The sequence below is a fragment of the Oncorhynchus nerka genome, linkage group LG19 (genome assembly GCF_034236695.1).
Source record: "Oncorhynchus nerka isolate Pitt River linkage group LG19, Oner_Uvic_2.0, whole genome shotgun sequence".
In the NCBI taxonomy this organism is placed as follows: domain Eukaryota; kingdom Metazoa; phylum Chordata; class Actinopteri; order Salmoniformes; family Salmonidae; genus Oncorhynchus; species Oncorhynchus nerka.
In genome coordinates this window covers 17,425,039-17,439,606 of record NC_088414.1, presented here as the reverse complement: position 1 = coordinate 17,439,606, position 14,568 = coordinate 17,425,039, and the positions used below count along the sequence as shown (strand labels likewise).

Sequence of the window (14,568 nt, the reverse complement as noted above, 5' to 3'; positions counted from 1 at the left end):
CGGTCCCTGCTTTGATGCACCTGTACGGACCTCGCCTTCTGGATGATAGTGGGGTGAACAGGCAGTGGCTCGGGTGGTTGTTGTCCTTGATGATCTTTATGGCCTTCCTGTGACATCGGGTGGTGTAGGTGTCCTGGAGGGCAGGTAGTTTGCCCCCGGTGATGCGTTGTGCAGACCTCACTACCCTCTGGAGAGCCTTACGGTTGTGGGCGGAGCAGTTGCCACACTAGGCGGTGATACAGCCCGACAAGATGCTCTCGATTGTGCATCTGTAAAAGTTTGAGAGTGCTTTTGGTGACAAGCTGAATTTATTCAGCCTCCTGAGGTTGAAGAGGCGCTGCTGCGCTTTCTTCACCACACTGTCTGTGTGGGTGGACCAATTCAGTTTGTCCATGATGTGTACGCCAAGGAACTTAAAACTTACTATCCTTTCCACTACCGTCCCGTCGATGTAGATAGGGGGGTGCTCCCTCTGCTGTTTCCTGAAGTCTACGATCATCTCCTTTGTTTTGTTGACGTTGAGTGTGAGGTTATGTTCCTGACACCACACTCCGAGGGCCCTCACCTCCTCCCTGTAGGCCGTCTCGTCGTTGGAGGAAGAGGCATGCATGGCCACACAGTCGTAGGTGAACAGAGAGTACAGGAGAGGGCTCAGAACGCACCCTTGTGGGGCCCCAGTGTTGAGGATCAGCGGGGTGGAGATGCTGTTACCTACCCTCACCACCTGGGTGCGCCCCGTCAGGAAGTCCAGTACCCAGTTGCACAGGGCGGGGTCGAGACCCAGCTGAGCTGTAGTCGATGACTGCATTCAGTGTCCCTATCATGCTTAGGGTCATGTATAAAAATGCTGGGCAGGCCATTGCATTATTTTGGCCATTATTTTGGCTACTATGGCTATGCCCCCATAGGATGACAATTCCCCATCCACAGGGCATGAGCAGTCACTGAATGGTTTAATGAGCATGAATACAATGTAAACCATATGCCATGGCCGTCTCAGTCACCAGATTGCAACCCAATTGAGAGGGTTGATTCTATAGTGAATTGGAGACAGCGTTTTCCACCACCATCAACAAAACACCAAATTATAGAATTTCTCGTGGAAGAATGGTGTCAAATTCCTCCAATAGAGTTCCAGACACTTGTAGAATCTATGCCAAGGTGCATTGAAGCTGTTCTGACTTGTGGTGGCGAAAGGCCCTATTAAGACACTTTATGTTGGTGTTTCAATTATTTTGGTAGTTACCTGTAGAATAGACAGTCTGAGTTGAACAACAACTGATGTCAGCTCTGCACAGCATGAGGAGGAGAAGGCAGTTAATGCCTCACAGCTGAGGGCTATATGAGGACCGGGGGAGACTGGGGGAGAACAGAGGGGGCGCGATGACTTCCAACACAAAAACCTGAAACTGAGGTGCATCAGAATAGCCTCATGAAATCAATCTGTTTCATCCAGATTGGCTTTGATATTGATAAGGACAAACTGCTGTTCTACTCCAATGAGATAATATCTGTGCAATTGCTAATTGAATGGAATCACAGCACAATAAATTAGGTTAAGGAGTAAACAGAAAAAGGAAGGACAAGGACTCAAACGAGCACGCTGAGGCAGATGCATACAAACACATGGATTGAAGCACAGATAGTCACGGATAGACGTGCAGACACAGAAGCTGACACACACTCTCTGCGTCTCTCTAAAGTGAAGTGCTCGGTTTAGGCTCAGGGGAGTCTGATCTGTGCTGTGTTTGCAGTTTGCGCTAATTGCCTGTCATGGCTCCTCTCTGAACAGAACACATACACACAGGAATTCACCCAGCTCTCTAGAGGCTCAGATTATTGCTGCCCATAGAGACAGACAATCACAGGAGACCACTGATTATATGACCCCTTTTACTTTCTCATCAGTCTCACCAGGTCTAATGGTAGAATGTTTAGGTAGTGTTTGGGGGGATCATTTCATGATAGTTGCACAATACTTGTCTCTCATAATCAAATCAAAGTTTATTTGTCACGTGCGCCGAATACAACCTTACAGTGAAATGCTTACTTACAGGCTCTAACTAATAATGGAAAAAAGGTATTAGGTGAACAATAGGTAAGTAAAGAAATAAATCAACAGTAAAAAGACAGTTGAAAATAACAGTAGTGAGGCTATATACAGACACCGGTTAGTCATGCTGATTGAGGTAGTATGTGCATGTAGATATGGTTAAGGTGACATATATGATGAATATGCATATATCATGAACAGAGAGTAGCAGTAGCGTAAAAGAGGGGTTGGTGGGTGGTGGGTCACAATGCAGATCGCCTGGTTAGCTAATGTGCGGGAGCACTGGTTGGTCGGGCCAATTGAGATAGTATGTATATGAATGTATCGTTAAAGCTACTATGCATATATGATAAACAGAGAGTAGCAGCAGCGTAAAAGAGGGGTTGGAAGGAGCATACAATGCAAATAGACAGGGTATCCATTTGATTACCTGTTCAGGAGTCTTATGGCTGGGGGTAAAAACTGTTGAGCTAGACTTGGCACTCTGGTACCGCTTGCCATGGAGTGGTAGAGAGAACAGTCTATGACTGGGGTGGCTGGGGTCTTTGACAATTTTTAGGGCCTTCCTCTGACACCGACTAGTGTAGAGATCCTGGATGGCAGGAATCTTAGCCCCAGTGATGTACTGGGCCGTACGCACTACCCTCTGTAGTGCCTTGCGGTCGGAGGCCGAGCAATTGCCGTACCAGGCAGTGATGCAACCGGTTAGGATGCTCTCGATGTTGCAGCTGTAGAACCTTTTGAGGATCTCAACAACCATACCAAATCTTTTTAGTTTCCTGAGGGGGAATAGGCTTTGTCATGCCCTCTTCACGACTGTCTTGGTGTGTTTGGACCATTCTAGTTTGTTGTTGATGTGGACACCAAGGAACTTGAAGCTCTCAACCTGCTCCACTACAGCCCTGTCGATGAAAATGGGGTCGTGCTCGGTCCTCCTTTTCCTGTAGTCCACAATCATCTCCTTAGTCTTGTTTACGTTGAGGGATATGTTGTTATTCTGGCACCACCTGACCAGATTTCTGACCTCCTCCCTATAGGCTGTCACACTGTTACCATGATGTGTGAGGTAACTATGCTATTTTTTATTTAAATATTGCACTGCTGGTTAGGGTCTGTAAGAAAGCATTTCACTGTAAGGTCTACACTTGTTGTATTCGGCGCACGTGACAAATAAATGTTGATTTGATTTGATTTGTCTTGTGACCACTGTGGTCATACTGTGGTCATGGTGGTTGGAGTCTAGGACAGAGGCGAGGTGGGTTATTATGGGCTTACCCTCTGCAGAAGGTGAATCTCCTGCTGCTTGGTGGTGAGGACAGCCAGGGCCTGCTCATGCTCCTCTTCCAACTGCTGCCTCCTCTCTGCAGCCTCTCGCATATGCTGTGGAGAACAAGTCACAACACAGTCAATACATGGTCAAATGCTCCGAAGACCACAATCATATCACAACATGTTCAATATGTGGTTATATACTACAACATAGTGAGGTAACTATGCCTTTAAAATCTCCAAATGGTTCATAGAATGATCACACAACAGTCCAAACACTTTTACAGGACCCGTAGCAGCTACACAATACATAAAAAGTACACAATACATAAAAAGTACATATTACATAAAAACATCTCGTTTTTCATTCAGTGGGTATAACATTTGTCTACCTGTATTGACTACGTCTAGTCCGGCTCACTGATTTCTGTGATCCATCACACAGAGACACCAACACAAAACCCAAATCTAGCCACTCCCAAATTAGCTGAGTCATTATAACTGTATCTGCAGAGTTAAGAGCCGCTGCCACCGGTAGGAATTGGAGTTAGGGACATATTCTTGGAGTTTAAAAACATAAAGCAGCTATGGATTCTAATTACTGCACTGTGTGTGTGTGTGTGTGTGTGTGTGTGTGTGTGTGTGTGTGTGTGTGTGTGTGTGTGTGTGTGTGTGTGTGTGTGAGTGTGTGTGTGTGTGTGAGTGTGTGTGTGTGTGAGTAGGAGAGAGTGGGGGTGTTTGGGTACTGTGGTATTCTTTAATCAGCTTGGCTCATTAGACAGGTCAGAGTCCATGTTTGTAATTGTTGAGTGGTTTTTGGCAATACACTGTAAATTCATGTGTTCCAGAGTAGAGACTAAAGAGTGTTCCAGAGTAGAGACTAAAGAGTGTTCCAGAGCAGAGACTAAAGAGTGTTCCAGAGTAGAGACTAACGAGTGTTCCAGAGTAGAGACTAAAGAGTGTTCCAGAGTAGAGACTAAAGAGTGTTCCAGTGTAGAGACTAACGAGTGTTCCAGAGTAGAGACTGAAGAGTGTTCCGGAGTAGAGACTAAAGAGTGTTCCAGAGCAGAGACTAAAGAGTGTTCCAGAGCAGAGACTAAAGAGTGTTCCAGAGTAGAGACTAAAGAGTGTTCCAGAGCAGAGACTAAAGAGTGTTCCAGAGTAGAGACTAAAGAATGTTCCAGAGTATAGACTAAAGAGTGTTCCAGAGTAGAGGCTAAAGAGTGTTCCAGAGCAGAGACTAAAGAGTGTTCCAGAGCAGAGACTAGAGTGTTCCAGAGTAGAGACTAAAGAGTGTTCCAGAGCAGAGACTAAAGGGTGTTTCAGAGTAGAGACTAAAGAGTGTTCCAGAGTAGAGACTGAAGAGTGTTCCAGAGCAGAGACTAAAGAGTGTTCCAGCCTAGAGACTAAAGAGTGTTCCAGAGCAGAGACTAAAGAGTGTTCCAGAGTAGAGACTAAAGAGACTATGGTGATTTTAGGCTCGTGTGCGGCTGCTCGGCCATGGAGACCCATTTCATGAAGCTCCCGACGAGCAGTTCTTGTGCTGACGTTGCTTCCAGTAGCAGTTTGGAAATTGGTATTGAGTGTTGCAACCCAGGACAGATTTTTATGCGCTTTAGCACTCGGCGGTCCCGTTCTATGAGCTTGTGTAGCCTACCACTTAGCTGAGCCGTTGTTGCTCCTAGCCGTTTCCACTTCCCAATAACAGCACTTACAGTTGACTGGGGCAGCTCTAGCAGGGCAGAAATTTTACGTACTTACTTGTTGGAAAGGTGCCATCCTATGACAGTGCCACGTTGAAATTCACTGAGCTCTTCAGAAAGGCAATTCTACTGCTAAAATTTTCTACAGAGATTACATGGCTGTGTGCTTGGTTTTATAGACCTGTCAGCAACGGGTATAGCTGAAATAGTTGAATCCACTAATTTGAAGGTGTGCCCACATTCTTTTGTATATATAATGTAGATAAATAACTGATTTATCTATACTGATTTAACTAGTCTTTACTAGATTTTCTGCTGCTGACATCTGCCTCAACAAACAGTCGAATTGCCCCCTTCCAAGTCCCTGACAGTGAGAGATGCAACTTCAAAGTAGCCTACTACTCAACTCGCCACCAGGCACCCATATGCTCTGCATACAGGACATCTCGCTGCCGCACTCACGGTAGCAGGAGGGCGAGGAAGGGTATTTTCCAGCATTCAAGGGTTTGAGAAATTAGCTTGCTTGATGATCAAATCATTACACTAAAATAGTCACCAATCAAAAGGGCATTTTTCTCATAGGAGGGCATGTACCTCTGTCGGCGCCATGACAAGTTGGGGCAGCCGTGCTTCTAGCTCCTAAGCAACTATGCAATATTTTATTTTATATGTGTTATTTCTTACATTTTTAGGCCAGAATTATTTTTGTGTTATTACATACAGCCGGGAATAACTTTTGGATATCAGAGCGGTGGTAACTCAGCATTACCAGCATTACCAGCATTACGACCAGGAATATGACTTTCCCGAATTGGATCCCTTGTTTGTACCCCCCTGGGCAATTGAACTGATTCCAGAGGCTGATCCAAAACACCTTCGGCTGAGAAGAGGTATTCGGAGTGGACTTCTAGTCTGACTAAGGAGGCGCGCACAACACCCACTGCTTCCGAGTATATTACTCGCTAATGTTCAGTCTCTGGATAATAAAGTTTACGAGCTCAGGGCGAGGATCTCCTTCCAGAGAGACATCAGGGCTTGTAACATACTCTGTTTCAAGGAAACATGGTTCTCGTGATATATAGTCTGAGTTCGTTCATCGCACAGACAGGAATAATGATCTCTCCGGGAAGGAGAAGGGCGGGGGTGTATGTTTAATGATTAATTACTCATGGTGTGATTGTGATAACGTACAGAAACTCAAGTCCTTTTGTTCACCCGACATAGAATACCTCACAATCAAATGAGGTATTACCGTATTACATTCCACGAGAATTCTCTTCGGTTATAGTCACAGGCGTGTATATTCCCCCTCAAGCCGATATCACAATGGCCCTGAAATAACTACACTGGACTCTATGCAAGTTGGAAACCAAATATCACGAGGCAGCATGTAAAGTACCCAATGATTTTAACAAAGCTAATCTGAGGAAAACGCTACCGAAGTAATACCAACACATTGACTGTAGCACTCGCTCTGAGAAAACATTGGACCACAGCTTTTCGAAATGCCTACAAGGCCCTCCCTTCAGCAAATCTGATCATGACTCCATATAGGCAGAAACTCAAACAGGAAGTACCCATGCTACGGACTATTCAACGCTGGTCTGAACAATCAGAACCCATGCTTCAAGATTGTTTTGATCACGTGGACTGGGATATGTTCCGGGTAGCCTCTGAGAATAACATTCTCGAATACACGGAAATGGTGACTGAGTTTATCAGGAAATGTATAGAGATGTTGTACCACTGTGACTATTAAAACCTACCCAAACCAGAAACCGTGGATAGATGTCAGCATTCACGCAAAACTGAAAGTGCGAACCACCGCATTTAACCATGGCAAGGTGACTGGGAATATGGCCGGATACAAACAGGGTAGTTATTCCCTCTGTAAAATAATCAAACATGCAAAATGTCAGTACAGAGACAAAGTGGAGTCGAAATTTAACTGCTCAGACAAAAGATGTATGTGACAGGGTCTACAGACAATTACGGACTACAAAGGGAAAACCAGCCACCTTGTCGACGTCTTGCTTCCGGATAAGCTAAACACCGTCTTCGCCCGCTTTGTGCCACCGACACGGCAAGCTATTAAAGACTGGGCTCTCCTTCTCTGTGGCCGACTTGAGTAAGACATTTAAGAGTGTTAACACTCGCAAGGCTGCCGGGCCAGACAGACCAGCTGGCTGGAGTGCTTATGGACATATTCAATCCTCCCTATCCCAGTCTGCTGTCCCCATATACTTCAAGAAGTCCACCATTGTTCCTATTCCTAAGAAAGCAAAGGTAACTGAACTAAATGACTATAGCCCCGTAGCACTCACTTCTGTCATCATGAAGTGCTGTTAGAGACTAGTCAAGGATCATATCACCTCTACTTTACCTGACACCCTCGACCCACTTCAATTTGCTTACCGTCCCAATAGATCCACAGACGATGCAATCGCCATTGCACCGCACACTGCCCTATCCCATCTGGACAAGAGGAATACCTATGTAAGAACGCTGTTCATTGACTATAGCTCAGCATTCAACATCATAGTACTCTCCAAGCTCATAATTAAGCTTGGGGCCCTGGGTCTGAACCCCGCCCTGTGCAACTCGGTCCTGGTCTTCCTGACAGGCCACCCCCAGGTGGTGAAGGTAGGAAACAAGACCTCCACTTCACTGATCCTCAGCACAGGGGCCCCACAAGGGTGCGTTCAGAGCCCTCTCCTGTACTCTCTGTTCACCCATGACTGCGTGGCCACGCATGCCTCCAACAACACAACAGTAGTAGACAGTAGATTACCAACAATGACAAGACATCCTACAGAGATGAGGTTAGGGCCCTGGGAGCGTGGTGCCAGGGAAATAACCTCTCACTCAACGTAAACAAAACAAAGGAGCTGATTGTGTACTTAAGGAATCAGGGAGCACCCCCCCCCTATCCACATCAACGAGAGTGGAGAAGGTGGAAAGCTTCAAGTTCCTCGGCATACACATCACTGACAAACTGAAATGGTTCACCCACACAGACAGTGTGGTGAAGAAGGCACAACAGTGCCTTTTATACCTCAGGGGGCTGAAGAAATGTGTCTTAGCACCTAAAACCCTCACAAACCTTTAGAGATGCACAATTCGAGCATCCTGTCGGGATGTATCACCGCCTGGTATGGCAACAGCACTGCCCGCAATCGCAGGGCTCTCCAGAGAGTGGTGCAGTCTGCCCAACGCATCACCGGGGGCAAACTACCTTCCCTACAGGACAGCTACAGCACCGGATGTCACAGGAAGGTCAAAAAGATCATCAAGGACAACAACCACCCTAGCCACTGCCTGTTCACCCCGCTACCACCCAGAAGGCGAGGTGAGCACAGATGCATCAAAGCTGAGACCGAGAGACTGAAAAACAGCTTCTCTCTCAAGGCCATCAGACTGTTAAATAGCCATCACTAGCACCGTAGTGGCTGCAGCCCTATATACATAGACTTGAAATCATTGGCCGCTTTAATAATGGAACATTAGTCACTTTAACAATGTTAGCATATTTTGCATTACTCATCTTATATGTATATACTGTATTCTATTCTATTCTACTGTATTTTAGTCTATGCCGCTCCGACATTGCTCGTCCAAATATATATATATTCTTAATTCCATTCCTTTACTTTAGAAATTGTGTGTATTGTGTGTATTGTTGTGAAATTGTTAGATTTATTGGATATTCACTGCACTTTCGGAGCTAGAAACACATGCATTGCGCTACACCCCCAATATCATCTGCTAAACATGTGTATGTGAACAATAACATTTGATTTGATCTGCTAGGCTCACTCTATCAGATGTGGTGGGCGTCATTCAGAAGCTCCAGAATGAACTGTCCTCTTGCTCTCCCACACAGCGATCAGACAATAGCCTACAGATTTTCATAATCGCAGTGATTGGTATCGTCATTATCCCTGAAACATTGAGCACACTGGAAACGAAGGAGAATGCTCCACTTCGGGAAATCTTCTTTCTCCATTTTCAGTCTTTCTCTGCTTTCTCCATAATGTTCTCCAACATGCAATCTACCCATCTGTACAAATCAATAGGCAATGAGAAAGCAACACAGACTTCTTTCATTTTTCAGGAGCAGGAGTCAATTTCCTCTTGATGGGTACATTTTTCCCTCAAACATATCCACTCCTTACAAACAGACAATCAATATGGAATGGAGGGAAGCAGTGATTTGTAATGAGAGCATTTTCACACTGCTATGAGACTACTGCTGATTGCTAATGGCAAATAAGAGTCTAATGAAAAAGTGTGTCCTGCAAAACAGATAACAAAGCTCATGACTTACACCAATTTCTTCCAAGCTTTTATTGTAAAAACAATATGTATTCTATAACTCGAAGGACAGATTTTGTAGATAGATGCATTTGTCCAATCAGGTTTTCACAAAAGGTACAAGTGATCTGGCCTTACGTTAACCTAAACCAATCAGATTGCAAAGGCCTTATAGAACCGTGCCGCTGATGTTTAGTTCATATCTCATGATTGGCTGAGTTGGAGGAACAGTAGCAGTGAATTTAGGAGAGCTAGGATGGATTGATAGATGTTTGGATGGGCAGATGTATTCTCACCTTGAGGACCTGCTCGAGGTTCTCCAGTTTGCCTTGGAGCTGTTTCCTCTCCTCTTGAGCCAAGTCTCTCTCCTGACTCACAGTGCTATAGGTGTGTCTAAGTTGCTCATATTCTGACCTTACCTAGAGAAAAAGAAAATAAGGAAAGAGAGAAATCAAATCAGGGGAAGAGTGAATCAGAGAGATTAAATATACAGTATATGCATTTGGAGTGAGGGAAGAGAAAATTGGAGAAAACCAATTTTTCTTCTATTCCAACTATTTATCCTTCTTTTTCATTCATATCCATGTATTTCTGAAGTAACAGAGGCATGCAAAATTGATGAAGATTGGTCTTACACCGTTACATGAATCAGAGTTTCATGGGGGTGGGGTGGGGGGAGGGGTGGAGAGTTCACAAACTGAAGTAAAGTTAATCAGCCTATTTCCATAGTGAGTATGAAAGTATGACTCAAAATCGGTGGCTTCATTTCATCATCAATCTGAATGCCTTGAAGGTGAGTTCAGTTGGGTTCTCTGGAGTTAGGCTGCATCTGAACAGAATCATTCCTCACCGCTTTCCAACCCCTTAAGTCACTAATTAATTACCATGACAGATTAGCTCATTGAAGGTAATTTGCAGACTCCACGAAATTGCACCACACAAGTTATTCATAATGTTGTACTTGTACGCTGAAACAAATTATTTCAGCCAGACCCTCAAACAAATTAATCTATAATCATTGTTGGTTGTGGGTAAAGTTTGTGACAAGATATTATTTTCTGATATAAAATCAAATCTACTGTATATCTCCCCATAATTCCATAATTCTGACAACTCCACCTAGATGTGATACAATTCTTTCTCTACACAGGGGTCAGTTAAAGTTCATCTGGGGATCATGAGGGGGAAAATGAGAAAATGATAATGACAAAGACCAAACTGACTGGCTTAAATCACCCACAGAAACTAGTCCCTCGCCTTCCCTCCCATCAATCAGACTGTCCTGACAAGTTCCTCTCAGCACTCATTTACTCTCTCCCTTTCCTGTCGTCCATCTGGGGCTCTCTGTCCCCCGCTGCATCCCCTCCCTCTGATACAGGAAGACTGCTCCACTCACACCTCCAATCGATCTCACATCGTCCGCTTTGAGAAATCGCCCCTTTGACACGAGGGTTAGACAGAGGCGGTTATTTACTGAGTCTCAACAATCTCATTACATTAATACCCAGAGAGAGATAGAGCACCTTGGCTAGCGCCCAGCACTAACGCTAACTGCTCCTGTGATTACTGCCTCTGATGCTAACGCTAAGCATGCCCCCTCAGGTAGTAGCATCAGACCCAGGCTCGGGCACTGGTACCTCCTGTCTTTCATCTCAAAGACCCGTCTTGGCCGGCGGAGAAAGACAGCTCCTTTTTGTTGCACGAGGAGCTGGTTGGGGCAATAGGACGGAGCCAAGAGCCAAGTTGTTCCCTTGACACGTGTTAAAACGGGTCCTCCGTAAGTGAGACTATTAGCGCTTGACGCCTCCCTCCACAGACCCTCCACAGATGGTCATTCACTCACAGTCAGTCAGTCAGTCAGTCAGTCAGTCAGTCAGTCAGTCAGTCAGTCAGTCAGTCACTCACTCACTCACTCACTCACTCACTCACTCACTCACTCACTCACTCACTCACTCACTCACTCACTCACTCACTCACTCACTCACTCACTCACTCAGTGTGTGTGTGTGTGTGTGTGTGTGTGTGTGTGTGTGTGTGTGTGTATGTGTGTGTGTGTGTGTGTGTCGGACAGGAATGAGATAGATAGACACACTGGGAGGCTGGGGAGTGGTGCTCTCGATGTTTGTGTCATCGAGTGCATTTACATGCACACTGTCATGACGTTGGCCTGGGGGTAGGTTTATGACAGTCATAAATACCTCTTCCCCCCTTTTTCCTCTCTCTACCCTATTGATGTGAAATTTCAAAACCCCTTGGTTAACATAGAGATTCTGGGAACATCAGAAGGTGGGGGGAAATTAACTATATTCTGGTAATCCGACCAATTGAACATATGCGGTGGTACTTAATGAATATGATGTCCGTTCGGTTGTCATCTGAGACATTCTCCTCAATGATAGGATGACATAAACTCTACAGTGGAAAGTCTACACATCAGAGTTATCGGATTCACATGGAATTGTTGTTCAATTTAAATGTTTGAATATACAATTATTGGTGAAGAGATTAAATGTAATTTTAGCTTCCAAATGAGAGATTGGGTTTTCATAAGGTTGGGGCTCTGCTCAATCAGTGGCCCGCCCCTGTGAAGGGACATGGGTTATAAAACTTTTCAAACACGCCCTCCTCTCCCTTCCTATATAAAGCCTTGACGACAATGTAACCTCCAGTTCCAAGTACGTGAGGTCTGCAGCCTCTGCGTTAAAACGACTAACATGTCAACTACAGAACTAAGCCAACCTCAGCGTGAGCTTTGGTTGTGAATGGTATGAACTTTGAACTCTTATTCACTACAGAAGTGATACCTCCTAGCAGTTGAGTTATTAACAGCAGCTGCAAACGCGGGCTAGGAAAGAACAGACAGAGTATCCGCTCTACCACACAACGACGTTACTACAACGTATCTAATTGACTAACAGAGACATTCTTCAAAGGACTCGGTTTGGCAACACGGCCTTCCATCTACCACCAACCTACCGAAGCGCAGCTCAGAGTAAATATTTATTGCATTTTCTTTTTCAAAATGGGTGGTAATTTTGAATGTATAAGATACTGTATTTACGATAGCACAGCTTCTCCCTTTGTCCCTCAGTATTCCCGCTTTTTCACTCAAACCCAGCCCCTTTTCTTTTGTGTAGCCAGCTGTCATATCTGTTCCGTTTTCCTTTGACATCATTTGTAATCAAGGTATGATTCATTCTTTGTATATGTAATTCTGTGTGATTAGTTAGGTATTTAGTAAATAAATAATTAAACCCAATTTTGTATTGCTGATTCAACTTGTTAGCCAGGGTTCGTGAAGATATCCAAGAATTTACAACTTTCAGATGAGACTGAATTAGGGTGACGATTAATATGGACTGCTATTGATGTAAAATATTACTAGATCTTTAAGAGTTTATTCGGAAGATAACAGCTCCATAAATATAATTTTGTGGTGCCCCGGCTCTCTAGTTAATTACATTTACATGATTGGCTCAATCAGGTAATATTAATTACGGAGAAAGGATTTTATAGAATAGCATGTCATATCACTTCATCCGGCATAGCCAAAAACACAACAACACTAATAATTCAATATTAAACTGATTATAGCAGTAAGGCCATACATCGCAATAGTCATGTAAACACTTTACTCTGCTTATCTTAATTGGCATAAGATCAAAATCAAAGTAAGCATACGACAATTAAAACCTGGCTTTCTGAGCAATCTTTTGAATTATTAGGACATGTAAACAGCTTAATCGGCATTCTAGCTGTGTATTTGATCTGCACATGTGCCAGCATCGGGTAGCGCAAGCCTCCGTCTTACACGAGAGTGAAGTGATTTCAGAAAACTGAAAGTACTGTATGCATGTTAGAAATAGTGTTCACATACAAACTTTATATATCCGAACTCAGAATAAAATAGGCTTCGCAAAAATAACATGGTTGCTGTGGTAGAGCGTTTATTTTGATTGCCGATTTTCTACATTCATTTATACATAACAAAAATATAAATGCAACATGCAACAATTTTAAAGATTTTACTCAGTTAAAATTCATATATTTAAATCAGTCAACTGAAAGAAAATAATTGGGCCTAATCTATGGATTTCACATGACTGGGAATACAGATATGCATCTGTTGGTCACAGACACCTTAAAAAAGGTAGGGGTGTGGATCAGAAAACCAACATTTGCCTCATGCAGCACAACAAATCTCCTTCACATAGAGTTCATCAGGCTGTTGATTGTGGCCTGTGGAAAGTTGTCCCACCTGGATATTGGCAGGAACAGGAACACGCTGTCATACACGTCGTACCAGAGCATCCCAAACTGCTCAATGGGCGTCTGTCTGTTGAGTATGTCTGGTCTGGTGAGTATGCAGGCCATGGATGAACTGAGCCATTTTCAGCTTCCAGGAATTGTGTACAGATCCTTGTGGCCGTGCATTATCACGCAGAAAATGATATGGGCCTCAGGATCTCGTCACGGTATCTCTGTGTTTTTAAATTGCCATCGATAAAATGCAAATGTTTTGATTGTCTGTAGCTTAATGCCTACCCATATGATATGGTACACTCTGTTCACAACGTTGACATCAACAAACCACTCACCCACACAACGCCATACACGCTGTCTGCCATCCGCCCGGTACTGTTAAACAGAGATTCATCCGTGAAGAGCAGACTTCTCCAGGGTGCCAGTGGCCATCGAAGGTGAGCATTTGCCCAATGAAGTAGGTTACGATGCCGAACTGCAGTCAGGTCAAGACCCTGGTGGCGACGACGAGCGTGCAGATGAGCTTCCCTGAGAAGGTTTCTGACAGTTTGTTCAGAAATTCTTTGGTTGTACAAACCCACAGTTTCATCAGCTGTCCGGGTGGCTGGTCTCAGATGATCCTGCAGGTGAAGAAGCTGGATTTGGAGGTCCTGGGCTGATGTGGTTTCAGTTGCTCTGCGGTTATGAGGCCGGTTGAATGTACTGCAAAATTCTGAACATTGAATTATTTGGCAACAACTCTGGTGGACATTCCTTCAGTCATCATGACAATTGCACGCTTCCTAAAAACTTGAGACATCTGTGGCATTGTGTTGTGTGACAAAATTGCACATTTTATTGTGGCCGTTTATTGTCCCCAGCACAAGGTGCATCTGTGTAATGATCACGCTGTTTAATCAGCTTCTTGATAAGCCACACCTGTCAGCTATGTGATATGAGCATGGTCTCTCCACCTCCATTGGCAAT

General features: G+C 44.3%; 1 protein-coding gene across 1 annotated transcript in view; it reads right to left on the bottom strand.

Moving 5' to 3' along the window:
- The window catches only part of LOC115101119 (RIMS-binding protein 2-like), a 94,697-nt gene that overhangs the window by 30,652 nt on the left and 49,477 nt on the right, over nucleotides 1–14,568 (bottom strand). Inside the window, 2 exon segments of the mRNA XM_029620338.2 lie at nucleotides 3,329–3,433; nucleotides 9,636–9,758. Of these exon segments, the coding sequence (XP_029476198.2) occupies nucleotides 3,329–3,430 (102 nt within the window). The 5' untranslated portion in view covers nucleotides 3,431–3,433; nucleotides 9,636–9,758.